This window comes from Gopherus flavomarginatus, chromosome 14 (assembly GCF_025201925.1).
Source record: "Gopherus flavomarginatus isolate rGopFla2 chromosome 14, rGopFla2.mat.asm, whole genome shotgun sequence".
NCBI classification, from domain to species: domain Eukaryota; kingdom Metazoa; phylum Chordata; order Testudines; family Testudinidae; genus Gopherus; species Gopherus flavomarginatus.
Window position 1 is genome coordinate 20622898 of NC_066630.1, and position 16527 is coordinate 20639424.

The 16527-nt window shown below is 40.7% G+C and overlaps 1 protein-coding gene across 1 annotated transcript in view; it reads left to right on the forward strand.

Annotated features, from left to right (window-relative positions):
- The window catches only part of RHPN2 (rhophilin Rho GTPase binding protein 2), a 49027-nt gene that overhangs the window by 28131 nt on the left and 4369 nt on the right, over positions 1-16527 (forward strand). Inside the window, exons 4-14 of the mRNA XM_050923079.1 lie at positions 3787-3862; positions 6574-6651; positions 7852-7976; positions 8909-9075; positions 9808-9995; positions 11595-11751; positions 12265-12384; positions 12959-13153; positions 14453-14529; positions 14615-14761; positions 15855-16010. Of these exons, the coding sequence (XP_050779036.1) occupies positions 3787-3862; positions 6574-6651; positions 7852-7976; positions 8909-9075; positions 9808-9995; positions 11595-11751; positions 12265-12384; positions 12959-13153; positions 14453-14529; positions 14615-14761; positions 15855-16010 (1486 nt within the window). The remainder of the gene's footprint in view (positions 1-3786; positions 3863-6573; positions 6652-7851; positions 7977-8908; positions 9076-9807; positions 9996-11594; positions 11752-12264; positions 12385-12958; positions 13154-14452; positions 14530-14614; positions 14762-15854; positions 16011-16527) is intronic.

Here is a 16527-nt window from a genome sequence, read left to right on the forward strand (position 1 = left end):
ATAGTTTAACCAAGTCTGCATAAAGGACACATCAATATTTTCTGTGTCAAAGAGTGGCACTCTTTCTCCATATCTATAGACTGTATACTCCCCTCCATTTACGTAGTGCAGAGAAAAGGGGAAAGTCCCAAATAGTGCTAAGAAGAGGGAAGCCATATAGGGGAAACGGGGGGTATAGGCATATTACTACCTCAGTGACAACCCGTCTCCCCGCTGTGACTGCTACAGAGAGAGAGAGCAGAGCTCTCAGAGAGCTGTACTTCTTAGGAGGGCTATATGCCCTTCTCTCCTGTTTTAGGCATGATGTGAACCATATGTTTGCCAGTTGACAGGGATCTCCTGTTGATCAAAGGATATAATAATGTGTCTTTATACAACTCTGGTAAGACCATCCTTGAAGAATGGATACAACTTTGGGCACTTTTTGACACTTTTTTAGACACCAGAAAGTGAGAGAAGACAGGTAAACCTGTCAAGCAGATCTGCTTCTAAACAGAGGGCCATATTCTCCCAGCAATCATACCTGTGCAACCCTCACAGTAAAAGCTGAGGGCAAAATTTGGCCCAGAAAGTGTCTGAGGTGGAGACAGGACTCCTGAAAATGCAAATACCACTTGTTTCTTTTGTCTTCCTATTGAATATTATACACTTATTCAGGAGGTGGGAGGAGAGTTTTCCCTGAGCATGTACATGACAATACCCCTGTAGCCATAAAAATACTGCTAGTGTGCCTGTGGGCCAATCCTTATGGCGTGGTCAAAGGATGTTTTTCAAAACTGAGTGTTACACACCCAGTATATAAGACTAGAGAAGTCTATTACTTAATCTCTGGGTTTGGCACTTCAGTAGCTAAAAGTAGATACTGAATGTCTTTACATTCATCTTAGAATTGGCAGAAACACTGGTGTCCATGGAAATTGTACACAAGCTTGGCTGCTTAATGAAGATGGATCATGAAAGAACATATTAAATCAATGTGTAGTATTTTTAGTACCTTGGCTTTTATCAGATTATTTTTCAAAGGTAACTAACTGCTGTAAAAGCATTGAAATAACAGATGCCCGGTAGGTGAGCTGAATAAGCACTGCTCCTTGGGGCCCTGGCTCTTCTCCTCCTCAACTGGCTCTGCCTACTTTCTGGATTGTGCCAGCCAGCTATAGGGACCTTCTTATGCTAAGCTGGAGTTGTGAGTAGATTGCACTGCTGCTCCCCTGGCAGACTTTTCAGCACCAGGGACATGCATCCCAGGTTCTGCTGGCAGCAACCTGTGAGTGAATCACTCCCACAGTATTTCATAGTGAAAATAGGTCACTATGAACAATTATTAGAAAGTCAGTTAAGTGTCTGCTGGAAAAAGAAAATATCAGATAAACATATCCAGCTGCCAAGGACACTCTTTTTTTTTTAAACAGACACTATTCCATCTTTCCCACTCAACACATTGTAAATAATAGCTGGAAGAAATCCTGACATCTCTGCTTGAAATGGGACATTTTGCTTAGGAAAAGAGTGGTACAGTCAGATTTCACAGTTGGGACCAAATGCTCATGATCTCCTTATTCATATGAGTAGTCCCACTAGCAAACAATAAGATTACTCTTCTAATGTGATCAAGAGTTGATCAAGAGTTTTATTTTCCTTGAGGATCAAGGGTTTTTTGTTTTTGTTTTTTTTAACATTGCCATCTTTTACCTCCTCACTCTCCCTGGAGAGCCTTCCCAGGGTTGAATTCTTCCCCCACCCTAACATTTTCTAAAAGTTAAATACACATGATGCAGTGGTTCTCAAACTTTTTACTATCAGGCTCCACTTATATCAAAATCAGTGAGCTCAGGCCTTACTTTCCAATGTGCTAGAGACAATTTATATATATCAAACATTGATGGAATACTAGAATATTGAAGCATATGGAATTATCATAGCCCTTACCTGTGTATGTCTCCCTGCAGCAGCTGGTTTCTGCACATGTGGTTTATCCAGATGTGGAAAGTTTGATCCAAACTGATACAGACAAGTGATCTGTCAGTCCTCACTTTCTGTTTCCTTGGCCCCCTCTTCCTCTGGGGGAACAACAGCTCAAGGGCAACTCTCATGCTCTTCAGACTCTTTCCCTTTGAGCTTCCATCCCTATGCCTATTCCCAAGCATCCCGCTCACCACATTGCCAAATGCAGCTGGCGTCTGCCTCCTCCTCCCCCAGTGTCTCATTCTGGCTGGGCAAGCAGGGGAGATAGAAAAAGGAAGAAGAGACCAGACAATTTTCCTTCACTCCTTACTCACATCACAGAGGCCCCTGGTGGCTAGAAGGAGTAATTGTACACTATAATTGTAATTGAGACTTGAAGGCAGAATAAACTCTTGGGGAATCAAGAGCTCCCCCTGTCCACAAAAAAAGTTATTGGAGTCTCCTGATAAAATCTCTAAGGGCTTGTCTACATCAGAAAGTTGCAGCGCTGGCCGTACTCCCGTTTTGTCTCGGGTGTAGAGGATCCAGCGCTGGTGATCCAGCGCTGGTAATCAAATATAGACACTTACCAGCGCTTTTCTTGACCTCCGTGGAATAAGCAGGTATCCCAGCATACCTGAGGAAGCCTCTGGTAATCAAGCTGGTCTCCTTCCCCGGTTTGCTCTCGCTTTCCCCGAACCCCGAGCAAGCAGGTCTCCTTCCCTGCGGTTTGCTGGGTGGTTCCGGGAACGCGAGAGCAAACCGGGAAAGGAGACCAGCTTCGCCGCGGTTTGCTCTCGTGTTCCCCGAACCCCGAGCAAGCAGGTCTCCGTCCCTGAGGTTTGCTGGGTGGTTCCGGGAACGCGAGAGCAAACCGGGAAAGGAGACCAGCTTCGCCGCGGTTTGCTCTCGCGTTTCCCGGAACCACCCTGCAAACCGCAGGGAAGGAGACCTGCTTGTTCGGGGAACGCGAGAGCAAACCGCGGCGAAGCTGGTCTCCTTTCCCGGTTTGCTCTCTCGTTCCCCGAACAAGCAGGTCTCCTTCCCTGCGGTTTGCTGGGTGGTTCGGGGAACGCGAGAGCAAACCGCGGCGAAGCTGGTCTCCTTTCCCGGTTTGCTCTCGCGTTCCCGGAACCACCCAGCAAACCTCAGGGAAGGAGACCTGCTTGCTCGGGGTTCGGGGAACGCGAGAGCAAACCGCGGCGAAGCTGGTCTCCTTTCCCGGTTTGCTCTCGCGTTCCCCGAACCACCCAGCAAACCGCAGGGAAGGAGACCTGCTTGTTCGGGGGTTTGGGGAACGAGAGAGCAAACCGGGAAAGGAGACCAGCTTCGCCGCGGTTTGCTCTCGCGTTCCCCGAACCTCCCTTGAAGCCGCCCAACAGCGCTGCAGTGTGGCCACATCTAACACCACTTGCAGCGCTGGTTGCTGTAAGTGTGGCCACTCTGCAGCGCTGGCCCTATACAGCTGTACTAATACAGCTTTAACAACCAGCGCTGCAAAATTTTAGATGTAGACATGGCCTAACACTGCAGCTGTTTACTTCACTTCTGTCATTCCTGAAATAGGAGCATTCATGTTTGGGTTTTATAATAAAAATTATTTTTTTTAAATACGGAAAATAACTTGTGTAGGACAGAACAGTTTGTGTAAAGGGAGCGTTACACAAATCTGAAATGCTGAAAGCCTCCTAGTGCAAATAAAAAGGTGCATGTTACATATGCTGTCATCAAGAGACACAGCTCCTTCTCTCTATGGTCACATGGAACAACACAGGTAATTTTGCCAACAGAACAATAGAAAATAAGGAGTTAAATTTCTGTTTGTCTTTTCTTTTGCCACAGAGAGACTTTTAGCATTCCCCTGATACCACTTGGCCTGAAGGAGACTAAAGAAGGGGACTTTACAATCCCTCTTAAGGTAAGTTTCGAAGATACAGATTTTAGAATCAATATTTAACATGTAACACTGCTGTATGGTTGAAGGTGCGCAGCATTGTGTGCAAATTCTAAACATATTTTTATGCTTTATTTGCACTAATCTGATCAAGAACCAAGAATTTAGCACACCAAGAATTATCAAGGATTTGAGATCAGTTATGTCCTTCAGAAGATCTTTCCCAGAGACTTCAATGGATTGACTGTTGATTTATATTTCTGTGCAAGTGAAATCAGGCCCACTGTCATGGGCGGTGGGTATTGAAGGCTGGGGGTTCTAAGCCTCCCTAACCCAGGCAGTGACCCCACCCATGTTCTGGCCCGAGGCCCCACCCTTGCTCCCTTTCTTCCCTAAAGCTGTCAGGGTCTCAGCCAAAGGCGGCTTGGGCTGGCTGGGTTAGGGCAGGCTGGCATGGGGCGGCTGGAAGGGGTGAGCCGGGGCTCCTCTGGTTGCGCTGGGGCAGGGCCTCGGGCAGAAGGGGCAGGGCTGGGGGAATATTGAGGTTCACCCACTACCCATGCCCACTGTTCTATGGCCCAGCTAGTGATGATGATAATAACAACCACCACCATTTATTGTTTGTACACTGCCCAAATTTGTTCTTGGTGCTCTACAATACAAATTAAACAAGGTCCCTATCCAGATGTTACAGTCTAAATAAAGACTAATTAAATAAACTGGGTGTACTCACCTTTTTCGCCCCCTACCACAAGGGCAGCTGGGGGATGGTTTGGCACCCAGGAGGGTAGTCCCAGTGTATTCAAGTGATTCTGATTTAGACTAAGATTTTCTGCTGGGGAGGAAACGTGGCCAGAGCATGCTATGCCTGGGGGCAGGAAGAGGTGCAGAGGCAGCAATGACAGCTCTGCACTAGGGGAATACCCAGCTAGGACAGAGGAAGCCCCAGTTATCTGTGTGTGCCAGTTTTAAGGGGGCTTTATGGTGCAAAATAGTTTTACTGGGTCCAGGGATCAGACCATAGAGTGGATCCAATTTGCTCCCAGTTACATAGGTGTAGCTGCCAGTGCAGTCACATGAAATTGCATTTGATAGAACTGAGAGCAGAATTTTGCTCCTACAGAAAATGTAGTCTTTAACATTTTTTCAATTAAAAGGTCTTTATTACTTCTATGTTTTGATTAATTATGTAATATAATTTTCTGTGAACATCATAAAGATCATCCTTGGGGCACGCAAAGTCTATGCCTGTTATGGATATTTATTCAGGTGAGCTCAGCTATGTTCAGCATATTTGTATTTGAATTAGATAGTGAAATCCATGGAAGAAGGCTTTCTTTGCCAGAGGCAGGGAAATAAAACAATCGGGAATAATTCTCCATGGAGCAAGTAAACAGCAACAGTTTTACCAAGCCAAGAGCCAGTTGGATTCAGAGCTTCACAAGGGACTTTAATCTGCATTCTTTTGAGCAAAACTCTCACTGACTTTAATGGGAGTTCTGTCTTAGAAATGAGTATATGTTTGGAATCAAGGAGAATTCTCTTTGGGTTTTCATTGACAGCAACTGTACAAGTTCTACATGCTACTTAGTGGGAAATAGCTGTTTCAATCAGGAAGAAAGCTCTTTTTCACTACTACTTTGGATCCTTTTTGAACTTTATAGCTCAAATTCAGAGGATGAATTGTAAAGCTGGTGTAAGCAAGGCCGGCGCTTCCATTTAGGCAACCTAGGCAGTCGCCTAGGGCACCAGGATTTTGGGAGGGCGGCGTTTTGTCGCCCTTGGTGGCAATTTGGCGGTGGGGCGTCCTTCTGCGCTCCGGGTCTTCGGCGGCAATTCTGCGGCGGGTCCTTCACTTGCTCCGGGACCTGCTGCCGAAGTGCCCCGAAGACCGGGAGCGTGGAAGGACCCCCCCATGGCAGAATTGCCGCCAACGACCGGGAGTGCGGAAGGACCCCCACCTAGGGCGCCAAAAACCCTGGCGCCGCTCCTGGGTGTAAGCTAAACTCCCTTACACTAACTGAGACTCCCACATACAGACTCCCTTAGCTCTGTATACCCCCTCATCTCCTACTTTGGGAATCTAAGTTGGTGCATCTAACCATGACAAGGAGCCAGAAGAAGGTGTAAGCTGAAAAAAACCACATCCTACTTTAACTTACTCCTCGGAGTCAATGGAGTTACACTGAAGTAAAACGAGAGCTCCCCTTCTACTGCTTTAGACTCCCTTAGACATCACTTAAGAATTTGGCCCCACTTCTTCATCTGTAGGTTATTCTTGATTGGCGATATTCTGCTGCCATTTATACCAGTGGAGTTTCACCAATATAAGTAAGAGCAGAATTTGGCACAATATCTTTCTATTAATGAATTTTCATGATCATTTGATTCCCTTGTTGTTTTGTATTTAATAGGTTCAGGTGTCAATTTCAAAACTATTAACTCAGTTTGAAAAAATAGCAGAAAAATATTATAGCTGTTTAGAGTCCGCTACGCAAGATTGGAGTTTCTTATATTTGATACAAGATAAAGATATTACCTTGAAATCTTGTCTGTTACAGTTTCCCCCCTTTTTTGCAAATTTGACATATATAAATACAACACCATTTATTACTACTGAGTAGAAACTTTGGAAATCAGAAGATTTTTAAATATTCAGGACACTTCATATTTGCAGAGAAATCAGAAACTTAGACCTGAAAGAGTAAGCATATTCCACATTTTGTTTTGTTTAGGACTTTATCTTGGAACATTACAGTGAAGACAGTTCTGACTATGAAGATGAAATAGCTGATCTTATGGATTTGAGACAAGTAGGTTTGATTTTGCATGTTAATTCTCTTTGTGACTGTGCCACCATATCCAATTTTAATCTTGCAGATTTTTTATTAATAATGTTCATATATGGTTAGATTATGGCACTCTTAATGACTAATACTTTGCTGCAGGTTACTTTACTTCCATTGGTTTTAGCTCCCAAGATATATAAAATGACAGCCTCCATATCCCAAGGACTCTATAATGCAACATTTCCATCAGTGATTTGGAAGTCACACTGATAAAATTTGCAAATGACAAAGATTGGCAGAATGGTAAATAATGAGTATAGGCTAGTCATGTGGTGTGATTTGTATTACTTGACAGTGGGGACCCATTCAAACAAAATGGAAGAGTACAGCTGTATGCAGAGTTGTACATCTAGGAATAAGGAATGCAGGCCATACCTATAGAATGAGGGGAGTGGGAGGACTGAAATATGGAAAACAGTGACTTTGAAAAGGATTTAGGGGGTCATAGTGGACATATACCTCTGTAGGAGCTCCCAGTGCAGTGGTGTGGGAAAAAAGGGCTATTTCTCACATATAATCCTGCATTTTGGCAAGAGTTTAGACTAGATGACCTTGTGGTCCCTTTTAATTCTATGATATAGATAAAACGGGTGACGAAGTGCTCGGGGGTGATAAAATGATGTAACAGGAAAGCAAAGTAACTGAGCAGTTTAACACAACTTGTAAATTCATAAGTATTGTTTGTTTTTAAAATATTATTGTTTAAATTGGAATGGGGGAATAAACTAAAGGGTTTGAAGTGAGGCATGAAAGCAGGAGTGGAGTAAATAGTAGGGATCTGTAGCACAATACTAGTAATTTCTATTTATTAGAATAGAATGTTGTTTGTTCAAATGTTCTTCTATAGTTCACACAATACCTACTGTCCAACATTGTATTTCAACATGTGAGATTTTCCTGTCACACACTGTCTCCCATGTGCTTCCTTAGGGCCACGTACAGCCCTCTCCAGCACAACTCTATTATTCAGAGTTGGGTGCACACATCAAGGGCACGCTATGAATCTATGCTTCTAATTCCTACATTCCAGACACTTTTATATTATGCGAAAGTCCCGCTGATTTTAGTTGAGCAGAACTGTGTTCTCAGTTGTTACATTATTCACACTGAAACTAAACAGAATGCATTGTGTGAATGTATGTTTTTACATATCTGAACTTTAAGGCCTGCCGTACTCCCAGCAGAGATGAATCCGGCATTGAGATGTTGATGAGCTATTTCATTCAACTTGGCTTTGTAGAGAACAGATTTTTTCCACCTACCAGACAAATGGGGATTTTATTTACCTGGTAAGTTTGGCTTTTTTTTTTAGAATACTGTTAACCTTGAACTAGCTCTATGTAATTTGAAACACTTATATTTTTCTTGGACAGTGTGTTTTCATATTTATACTGATACGCACTCTCTTTAGTTTGTACAGTAAAGTTCTAAAGAGTTTCTACACTGGGGGTAGGGTCTATGAAGGGCCATAAGAATTCTCTTTAAACATCTACACATCCTACCTGGATTTTGGGTCTTGGTGTATATGAGCACATAGGAGCAGGTGGGGAATGAGCAGAGCCTTGACTACATCCTTACTGCTTGCTGGGCAGCATGATGAGAATGGGGGAGTATTGTGATTTGCTGCTGATAGTCCTTGGGTGGTACAATTTACACCTCATCCCTTGCTCAGGTTGTAGTATGGAACACAATCCAGTCCTGTGTTATTGGAACTACAAGATTTATAGGCTAAGAGTATCTACTACTGTCTATCTTAATTTGTAATGAATAGGAAACACTACATAGTTGAAAATATCAGAGGACTGTAGAAAGACTTCTGCACTGGCTCAGAATGGGAAGTGCTATGATATACTGCACCATTATCAACGGGAGAAGAATGTGACTCAGTGAATTTAAATCTTGTGTTTGTGACTAGAACAGGAGAGTTCTACCATTTGGTCAAGAAAAGCTATTTGAGTTCTAGTCAAGCATTGCAAGAAGGGAAACATTGCTTTTAAGAAAGCTCAATAAATCCACTCACTAGCTCCTGGAGCTCAGGGATGTATTTGCATTACATGCATGTGATTATGAATTACCATAAGTTTCAGCAGAAGCAGAAAAGGCATTACAGATCCTGCTATTCTCTTCTGAACAGTAAAATGAAAACATTGGTAACTCTGTGCTCACTTCTCTTTTTATACTTACTTCATTTTGCTTTCCTCTCCCCCTCCCATCCCCCCAGGTATGATTCCTTCACAGGCGTCCCTGTCTGTCAGCAGAATTTGTTGCTAGAAAAGGCCAGTATTTTATTTAATATTGGAGCCCTCTACACACAGATTGGTACAAGATGTAATCGGCAGACCAAGGCCGGACTTGAAAATGCTGTTGATGCTTTTCAGAGAGCTGCAGGTATATAAAGAGAGAAGGAGCTGTGGTTCATTTGCATATTGAAAATACGGGGGAAGATTATTTCTGGGGAGGTCTCAATCTGTCTCTTACATACAGAGCTATACATTCAATATTGACTTTTGGTTTTATTAACACAGTTTAAACAGAAAAGGAGGTGGATTGAAACCCAAAGGTCCTCACAAGGATCTGTACTAGGCTTTAATTAAACATTCCTGTTAGCCATAGTCTAACATTTCAAAAACCTGGAACTGCTGTCTGAACATGTTTGGTAAAGACAAAGTGAATATTGTAGTTAATGATTAATTAGCTGTACATTCACCTTTTCTTTGCCTGTTCTCCATTACATCACTGTAACTGCATTTACTTGTGTAAATGTGTGTGATGGGAGTGGATAATCAGTCCTATAGCATCTACATTTTAAAACAATCAAATCTATTTTGATCCCAAACCAAGCTTATTGTTCAGTTGAGGTCAATGGTAAATTTGCCTTTGACTCCGAATAGGAGCAGGATCTATACCCATAATGAATCACTGGAGTTTTTATTCTGCTGTGTCTGTGGGAGTTAATGGGAGCTGCACCCCTTGAGGCAGGGGTGAAAGTAAAGCCGAAGACTTACCGGTATGGGGGGCTGGAGCCGGCCCCCGGAAGGAACGGGGCCTTGGGTGGAAGGGGCAGGGTTGGAGGTCAGACTTTTCTGTTGTAATAATTAGAAAAACTTTTTTAAAATTCAGGTATTTTAAACTACCTAAAGGAAACATTTACTCACACACCAAGTTATGACATGAGCCCGGCCATGCTGAGTGTACTGGTCAAAATGATGCTTGCTCAAGCTCAAGAGTGTGTCTTTGAGCAGATCAGTCTACCTGGAATACGAAATGAATTTTTCACACTAGTGAAGATGGCTCAAGAAGTTGCTAAGGTAAGCCATGAGACTTCGTGTTTTTAAACCCACACCAAGTTTGTTTCCAGTGCCAAATCACTAGCTTAAAACTCTGCCATCGTGCCCATTAAACCTTTAAAGCATTTTTGTGACTTTGGTTTAAAGTATTGAGTGCAAAATGCTAATTACTGTTAATGTTTTTAATACAAACTGAAACTATGAAGTTACAGGGACTCATGTCAAGCTGTTGGCACAGTATGAGAACCTAAAATATAATCTGTTTGCAAGGTTGTATGTTCTAACAAATACAGCTAGTTATGATGGAAATACTGACACATCCTCAACAGTGCCACTAAAATAGGAAGATAGGACCTCCTGGATCATTGAGTCCAGTCCCTGCTACTGCAGGTAATCTTGTCACATAATAAGAGCTGTTCCATTAAAAAATGTATCTAATGGAAACAAATACCAGAACAGCAACTGGATAGAATAATTTATTTACTGAAGTTCTGTGTGGTTCATCTTAGCAAATTAAAGTACACAACTCCTTGTAATTCTCACTGAGAATTAATAAGATTATTTCTGACAAAAATGTATGAGTAGTTATGACAATAGCATTTGATTCCATAAAGTAGATGACCAGCTTCTGCCCCCAGATCAACATGTGAAGGAGGTGTCAATTGCTTATGTGGCACCACTTATGCCCCTCTCCTATTAACTGTTGCCAAATGCAGACCTGGCTTTACTTCTGCAGCTGGAAACTGGGGTTGGCTATATATGCTGCCCACTAATGATCCTCCTGACCCCCGCCTCCAAAAAAAATACATAAAATTCACTGATCCTTCCCAGAGTTCTGTGTATTGTACTGGCAGCATAGTGGGCAAGAGTTAGTTATGGTTTGGTAGTGATGGGATTGCAAAACTTTCATGGGTTTACTCGCAAATAAGAAGGCAGGCTCTGACATGGAAGATAATCCACCATACTCCATGGAGGGTGGTGACATTTGAACATAGGTAGCAAAATGAGACATGCAGGTTCACTCAACCAATTCATATTATCAGATAAAGGTCAAACAGTACCTGACTCTAAATAGGATGGGCAAAATTTGTCCTGCCAACCTTAAAGAGCCTCCACGAACCAAACTCATTTCACGTGTAACCTAATGTCAACTTTGAATCCAGCTTTCCTGAGCTGACAAATGTGTTTATTAAAACACTGATCTGCTTTACCCTCCTTTCAGTTGCATTAATAAGCCAAGATTTGCTTGCAAATTATAGAACTGTGTGGATATTTATATTATATAGGATATTTATATTATATTTCATATTGTGACATCATAGAAATTAGAGATGGAAAAGACCAAGTGATTTAGTCCAATGCCATACAGGATTATTCTATACAATATATTTTACAGTGTTGTGTTCAGTCTGGTTTTAAATATCTCTAGAGATAAAGCTTCAATTTTCCTTTTAATTTCATCCTCCTAGTCCTTGTGTCAGTGTAAAATTTCCTCTTGCTCTCTGTGGTGTAAATAAGCCTTCAAATATTTGTAAATGGTTATCATATCCCCTCTTGCTAATAAAAGAGCTCCTAGTTTTAAAGGTAACTTCTCATATCTAGATGTGTGTTTTATTTTAGGTTGGAGAGGTTTACACGCTTGTTAACACTGCAATGAATCAGGCACCAGTCAAGGCGAACGTCCCTTATTCCTGGTCAAATATGGCAAAAATAAAATCAGACCATTACAAAGCTCTGGCACATTACTTCGTTGCTACTCTACTGAGTGACCACCAGTGTAAGAATCCTTTGGTTTTATTTATATATCCATATAAACAACTACTATTAAGAAAGGTTTGTACTGAGGCCAGGACCGGGAACTCCACAGAGTTCTAATATGGACTTTTTCCATGGAATCCCTTTATGGCCTTGAGTTATTCTGTCATTTTCCCATCTGGAATATGGAAATAATACTTTCTGCCCTTCTTTCCAGGAGTATTAAGAACGTTTATTAGCTAATACTTACAAAGAGATTTGAAAAGTGTTATTTATGAGCTAAATAATATTATCACTAAGTTAATCAGTTCTCATGAATAGAAAATTAGAGTTCAGGCAGCATTTAGTAAAATTAGTTCTTGATTAAAAAAAAAGTCAAAATAATAAACTGGAGTGAAATCACATATTTAGAAGAATGTTTCCAAAATGTTACTACTTACTCTCTCCCCACCTCTCCATCTGCACTCCACCTGCCTGAAGGTAGCTGGCACAGAGACACATTAAAGTAGCTAACATTTTATGTATGTTGATATAGTGCATCCCAGTGATGATGAAGACAAACAGGAAAAGGCCTGGTTCCAACTGCATGACTGCATGCCAGAAGGACTGACGTCCCTAACCATTTTAAGGGATAAAGTTCAGCGAAAACGATTAGGTAATTGCAGACTCCATTCAGCAAGTGTATAATTGTTCTAAATTATAATACAGAGAAATACTGTCTGATACAAATAAATCTAGTTAGCAATATATATACAGAATTCAAGCTGTGGCAATAATGGGATTAATTGGGTTCTGTTACACCATGTAGCTCATTAAAATCAATTGAAATGTGGAAGAACATAGTCCCAACTTCCTGTGTTACAGTGACTCAGAATTATACATGAAGATGACTTACTTTTGCAAATGTCTCTATATTAAGAATACATAGGCACTAAAAACACTGATGTTATCAAGTTAAATCTTAAGTCAAGGGTTTGATTCTGCAACACTTAAGTGAATAAGTAATCTTTACTCATGCTGTTGCTCCCAGAAAATCGGTGGGACCCACTCACATGAGAATCACTTAGCTGATCAAGAATCACATGATTGGGCCTTCAGCCTTGCCTTCCTGTGGGATAAAATGTTTGGTGAGGATTGTTAGAAAAATCATCTTAGCCTTATGTATTGTTTACATTACAGTTAAAATAAATGAAAGGCAAACAATTGCTAATGGTTTCTACCTTCTTTAGGGAAAGCACATTTACGCAAGGCCATTGTTTATCATGAAGAAGCACTGAGGGTCTGTGGTTTGTGCAAAAAGCTTCGGAATATTGACATTCTTCAGGAGATTCTGACAGTTGCTCACAAGCGTTCACTTATCAAGTATGCTCAGCATGAGCAGGAAGATGACTTCCTGAGTTTAATGGAAGCTTCCTCTGTCCTTCGTAAGTATCCCCAACTGAAAATCAAGGTTTTCTAAAGGGACTAGCAATTTTGGGTGTCCAAGTTAAGGCATGTTAAAAGGGGCCTAGTTTTCAGAAAGTGGTGAGCACCCACTTCTGAAAAACCAGCCCCCTTTAAAGGTGTCTCGAGTTACACACCAAAAAAATTGTGGCCAAACTGCATGGAGAAGCACGTTTTGTACAGTGAACTTAGATTCACTGTTGATTAGTCCCTAAGTAACAGTGAAATAATTGTGCAGTTTTTCTACTTTGGTGCCTGTAAACACATTCATACCATATAGGCTGGTTGCCTGAGATCAGATTTCAGGAAGTCTTTTTTGCACTTTCATATTTTGGGGATGATTATAAGAAGGTCTCCTTAGAAAGCCTGTCAGTCTTTGGTGAATGCATCTTCCAGATATTGTGGGATATGGTGGGTGAAGAAAACACCTTCTATTAGTTAAAATCTCTCTCTGGCTACAAAATATGGTTTACTTTGTATTATATTTTTAATATCTTCCCACAGTTATTGGCATAAGATCTGTACTATAGAAAATCATATAGGAAAGAGAAGTTAGTTGACTGTGAACTTGAATGCTACTGCTTCCTCCTGCATCAGTCCATACCATCTACCCCTTTAAAAAGCATAAACAGACTGGGTTCTTTTCTCTGGGTTTTTAGTACTACTCTGAAGAAACCTTGTGGAACCTGACATTTCATCTTGCTAAGATAATGTCTGTCTCCACATGTTGATTTATCCTGAGTCTTGGAAGGATTAAATTTTTAATTGGCAAACGTTGATAAATGTCAGTTTTGTTGTACACATGCACACAAATATTTCCATCAATAATAATCCAAATGTACAAATTGGCAAAGTAAGAAAAATACTGTTTGAGAACTTATTGGAGTTAAAGGATTTTTACTTTGTATATTTTTGATATGGGATATTGACAATTTGGGTTTTAATAGTTTAAGTTTTAAGGTTTTGAATCTGTCTCTGTCATTAAATAATTGTCTGGCCCTCTGTTTCCCACAACTGTGAACATTTAAATTGATTTTAAAAAGTTCTTAAAAATAAAAAAAAATTGTTAAAATTATAAAAAAAACAACAACAAAAGTTGAGTTCTGACAAGCTTACTTGTTCTATAGTCTAGTAGTGGTACAGGAGAAACTAATAGCTTAAATGTAAAAAGGGGTAGCATGTGACGCTTCCTCTGCCCATCCTGTCCATTGAAAGCCAGAGACTGAAAGCATCTATCTGGAACTTGAAAACGAGTTTATGTTTTTTCACTTTTGTTTTAGCTAAAACAGAGCATAAAGTAGAAATGATTGTTCCTCAGTTCTCCAAGGTGAAAGTGAAAGACTTCTTTGAGAGGCTGGTAGGTAGTACACTATAATGCCTAACACTTGCTTGTGAGCCATTTTGCTGTTAATGACTACATTCTGCCACTCTGCATCCTACAGGGTCCATTGCCTGTGTTTTCAGCCAAGCAGAGATGGACAGTCCCACGCACTATTAATTTCCATTGTCAAGAAAGGGGATTGGGATTCACTCTTAAAGGGGGCCCACCTGTGCAAGTTCACTGTCTTGATCCAGAGTGTTCTGCAGCAGTAAGTAGAGATTGGAGTTTTAAGAATTCTCTCTCTAGGTTCTTCCAGATTTGCTGTGATTTCTCAGTCTAGCCAAGTCATATGCAACAGTAATGCACCCAGATTTGTGTAAATAAAATATTCTCTGTACCGATCACATCAGTGTGTTTTTTAAAGAACTAAAATGTAATACCAACATTAGACATTATCCATTTTAAATGAAAAAAAGACAAGATAAATGCAGTGATAAGTGAACACATGACGTCAGGAAATGCAGCTCACTTGTATTGGCATTTCTGGATTTTAATTAATGCAATGCCATACTACATACAGCGTCTGCAATTGGAGCAGGTTAACAGTGCAGTGTTAACTTTAATATTACCTGACTCTAATATGAAGATTACAATTTTAAAATCTAAACTAGGACTGATTCCTTCTTTTGTGTACATTTAATAAATAAAGATGACCCACACATGCCATAATCAAATACATTATTCATCAATCTTTTTCAGCAGGCTGGAAGGAGAAAAGCCATGAGAAAAAGGGTAGTGCAGAGCGCCAAATATCAGGAAAGGAAGGAGAAAAAGTATGGGAGGGAAAAGAATATACTGGTGTGCCCTAATATGTAATCCTCTTTTGTGAGTGAGAAGAAATGGAAAAGGAGGGATACAGAGGAGAGAAAACATTCACAAGAGAAAAGAAGAGGCATAACTAAAGCTCAGTAAAAGGCAGAAACATAAGACTAAATAAGTTTTTATATAAAGAACAAATTAAAAAAAGGGAAAGCAAGAAATGAAAAGGAAAAATATTACAGAAGGATAAAACATCTAATAGTAAAAGGATGGGAATGCCAGACTAAACAGTTTTAAATATTTAAAGATTTTTATGAATGAAAAATAGAAGAGCAAACACCACAAACAGGAGATAGGAAAATTTAATAATTATACTCTAATCAAATTAATGTATGGCCGTTCACAAAAAAGGGCCATTTTGTGTGCATTAAAATAGTGCTTGGGTGTTTTGTCCTGTGCTGTCTGGTTGATGAAGCCTGGAAGGGGAGAAAAACGTTTCAACAACTCCAGCTGATGCTAATTTACACTTCATTATTTTACAGTTAAAGGGTCTGAAAGAAGGAGACTATATTGTTTCAATTAATGGCCTGGATTCCAAATGGCTGGAAGTGAATGACGTCTTGGAAAAGTTCAAAAGCATGAGAGAGAACGACATTGAGATTAAGGTTATTAGTTGTCAGGATACGATGGCTTCTGTGGTAAGTAATGAGACAGCTACTTTTCTAACCTGAAGAACACTCAGTAAATTGAAAAAAACCAGCCTCAAAATTTGGGTAGTGAATGCTATCTAATTTGATATAGCCAGATGTTGTGGATTGCTGGTGAATCTAGGCCTAAATCCAGCAAAGCACTTAAAACATGTGTTTAAAGGATTCCATTGAGATAAATGGGTCTACTCACATGCTTACAGTTAAGCCTATGTATAAATGCTTTGCTTAATGAAGGCCCTAGGTGATTTCTATATATGTAGGGCCGTCTTGCCAGCTTTAGCAGTGAAACTCCACAAAGACTAATCCGACTGGTAATTCCAAGAGTTACATCAGTTTTCTTTCCAAATTGAGCATGAGGGTGGAGATTGTCTTCTGTAGCTCGTCTCTTGACCCAAAATCGGTATGGTGCTCTGCCCCGAAACTTAAAGGGGGGCAGGCGGGGGGTAGGGGGTTGTCTTGAATTCTGCAAGGAATTCCTGTAGCTGTTGGGATATCTAGCTAGGCT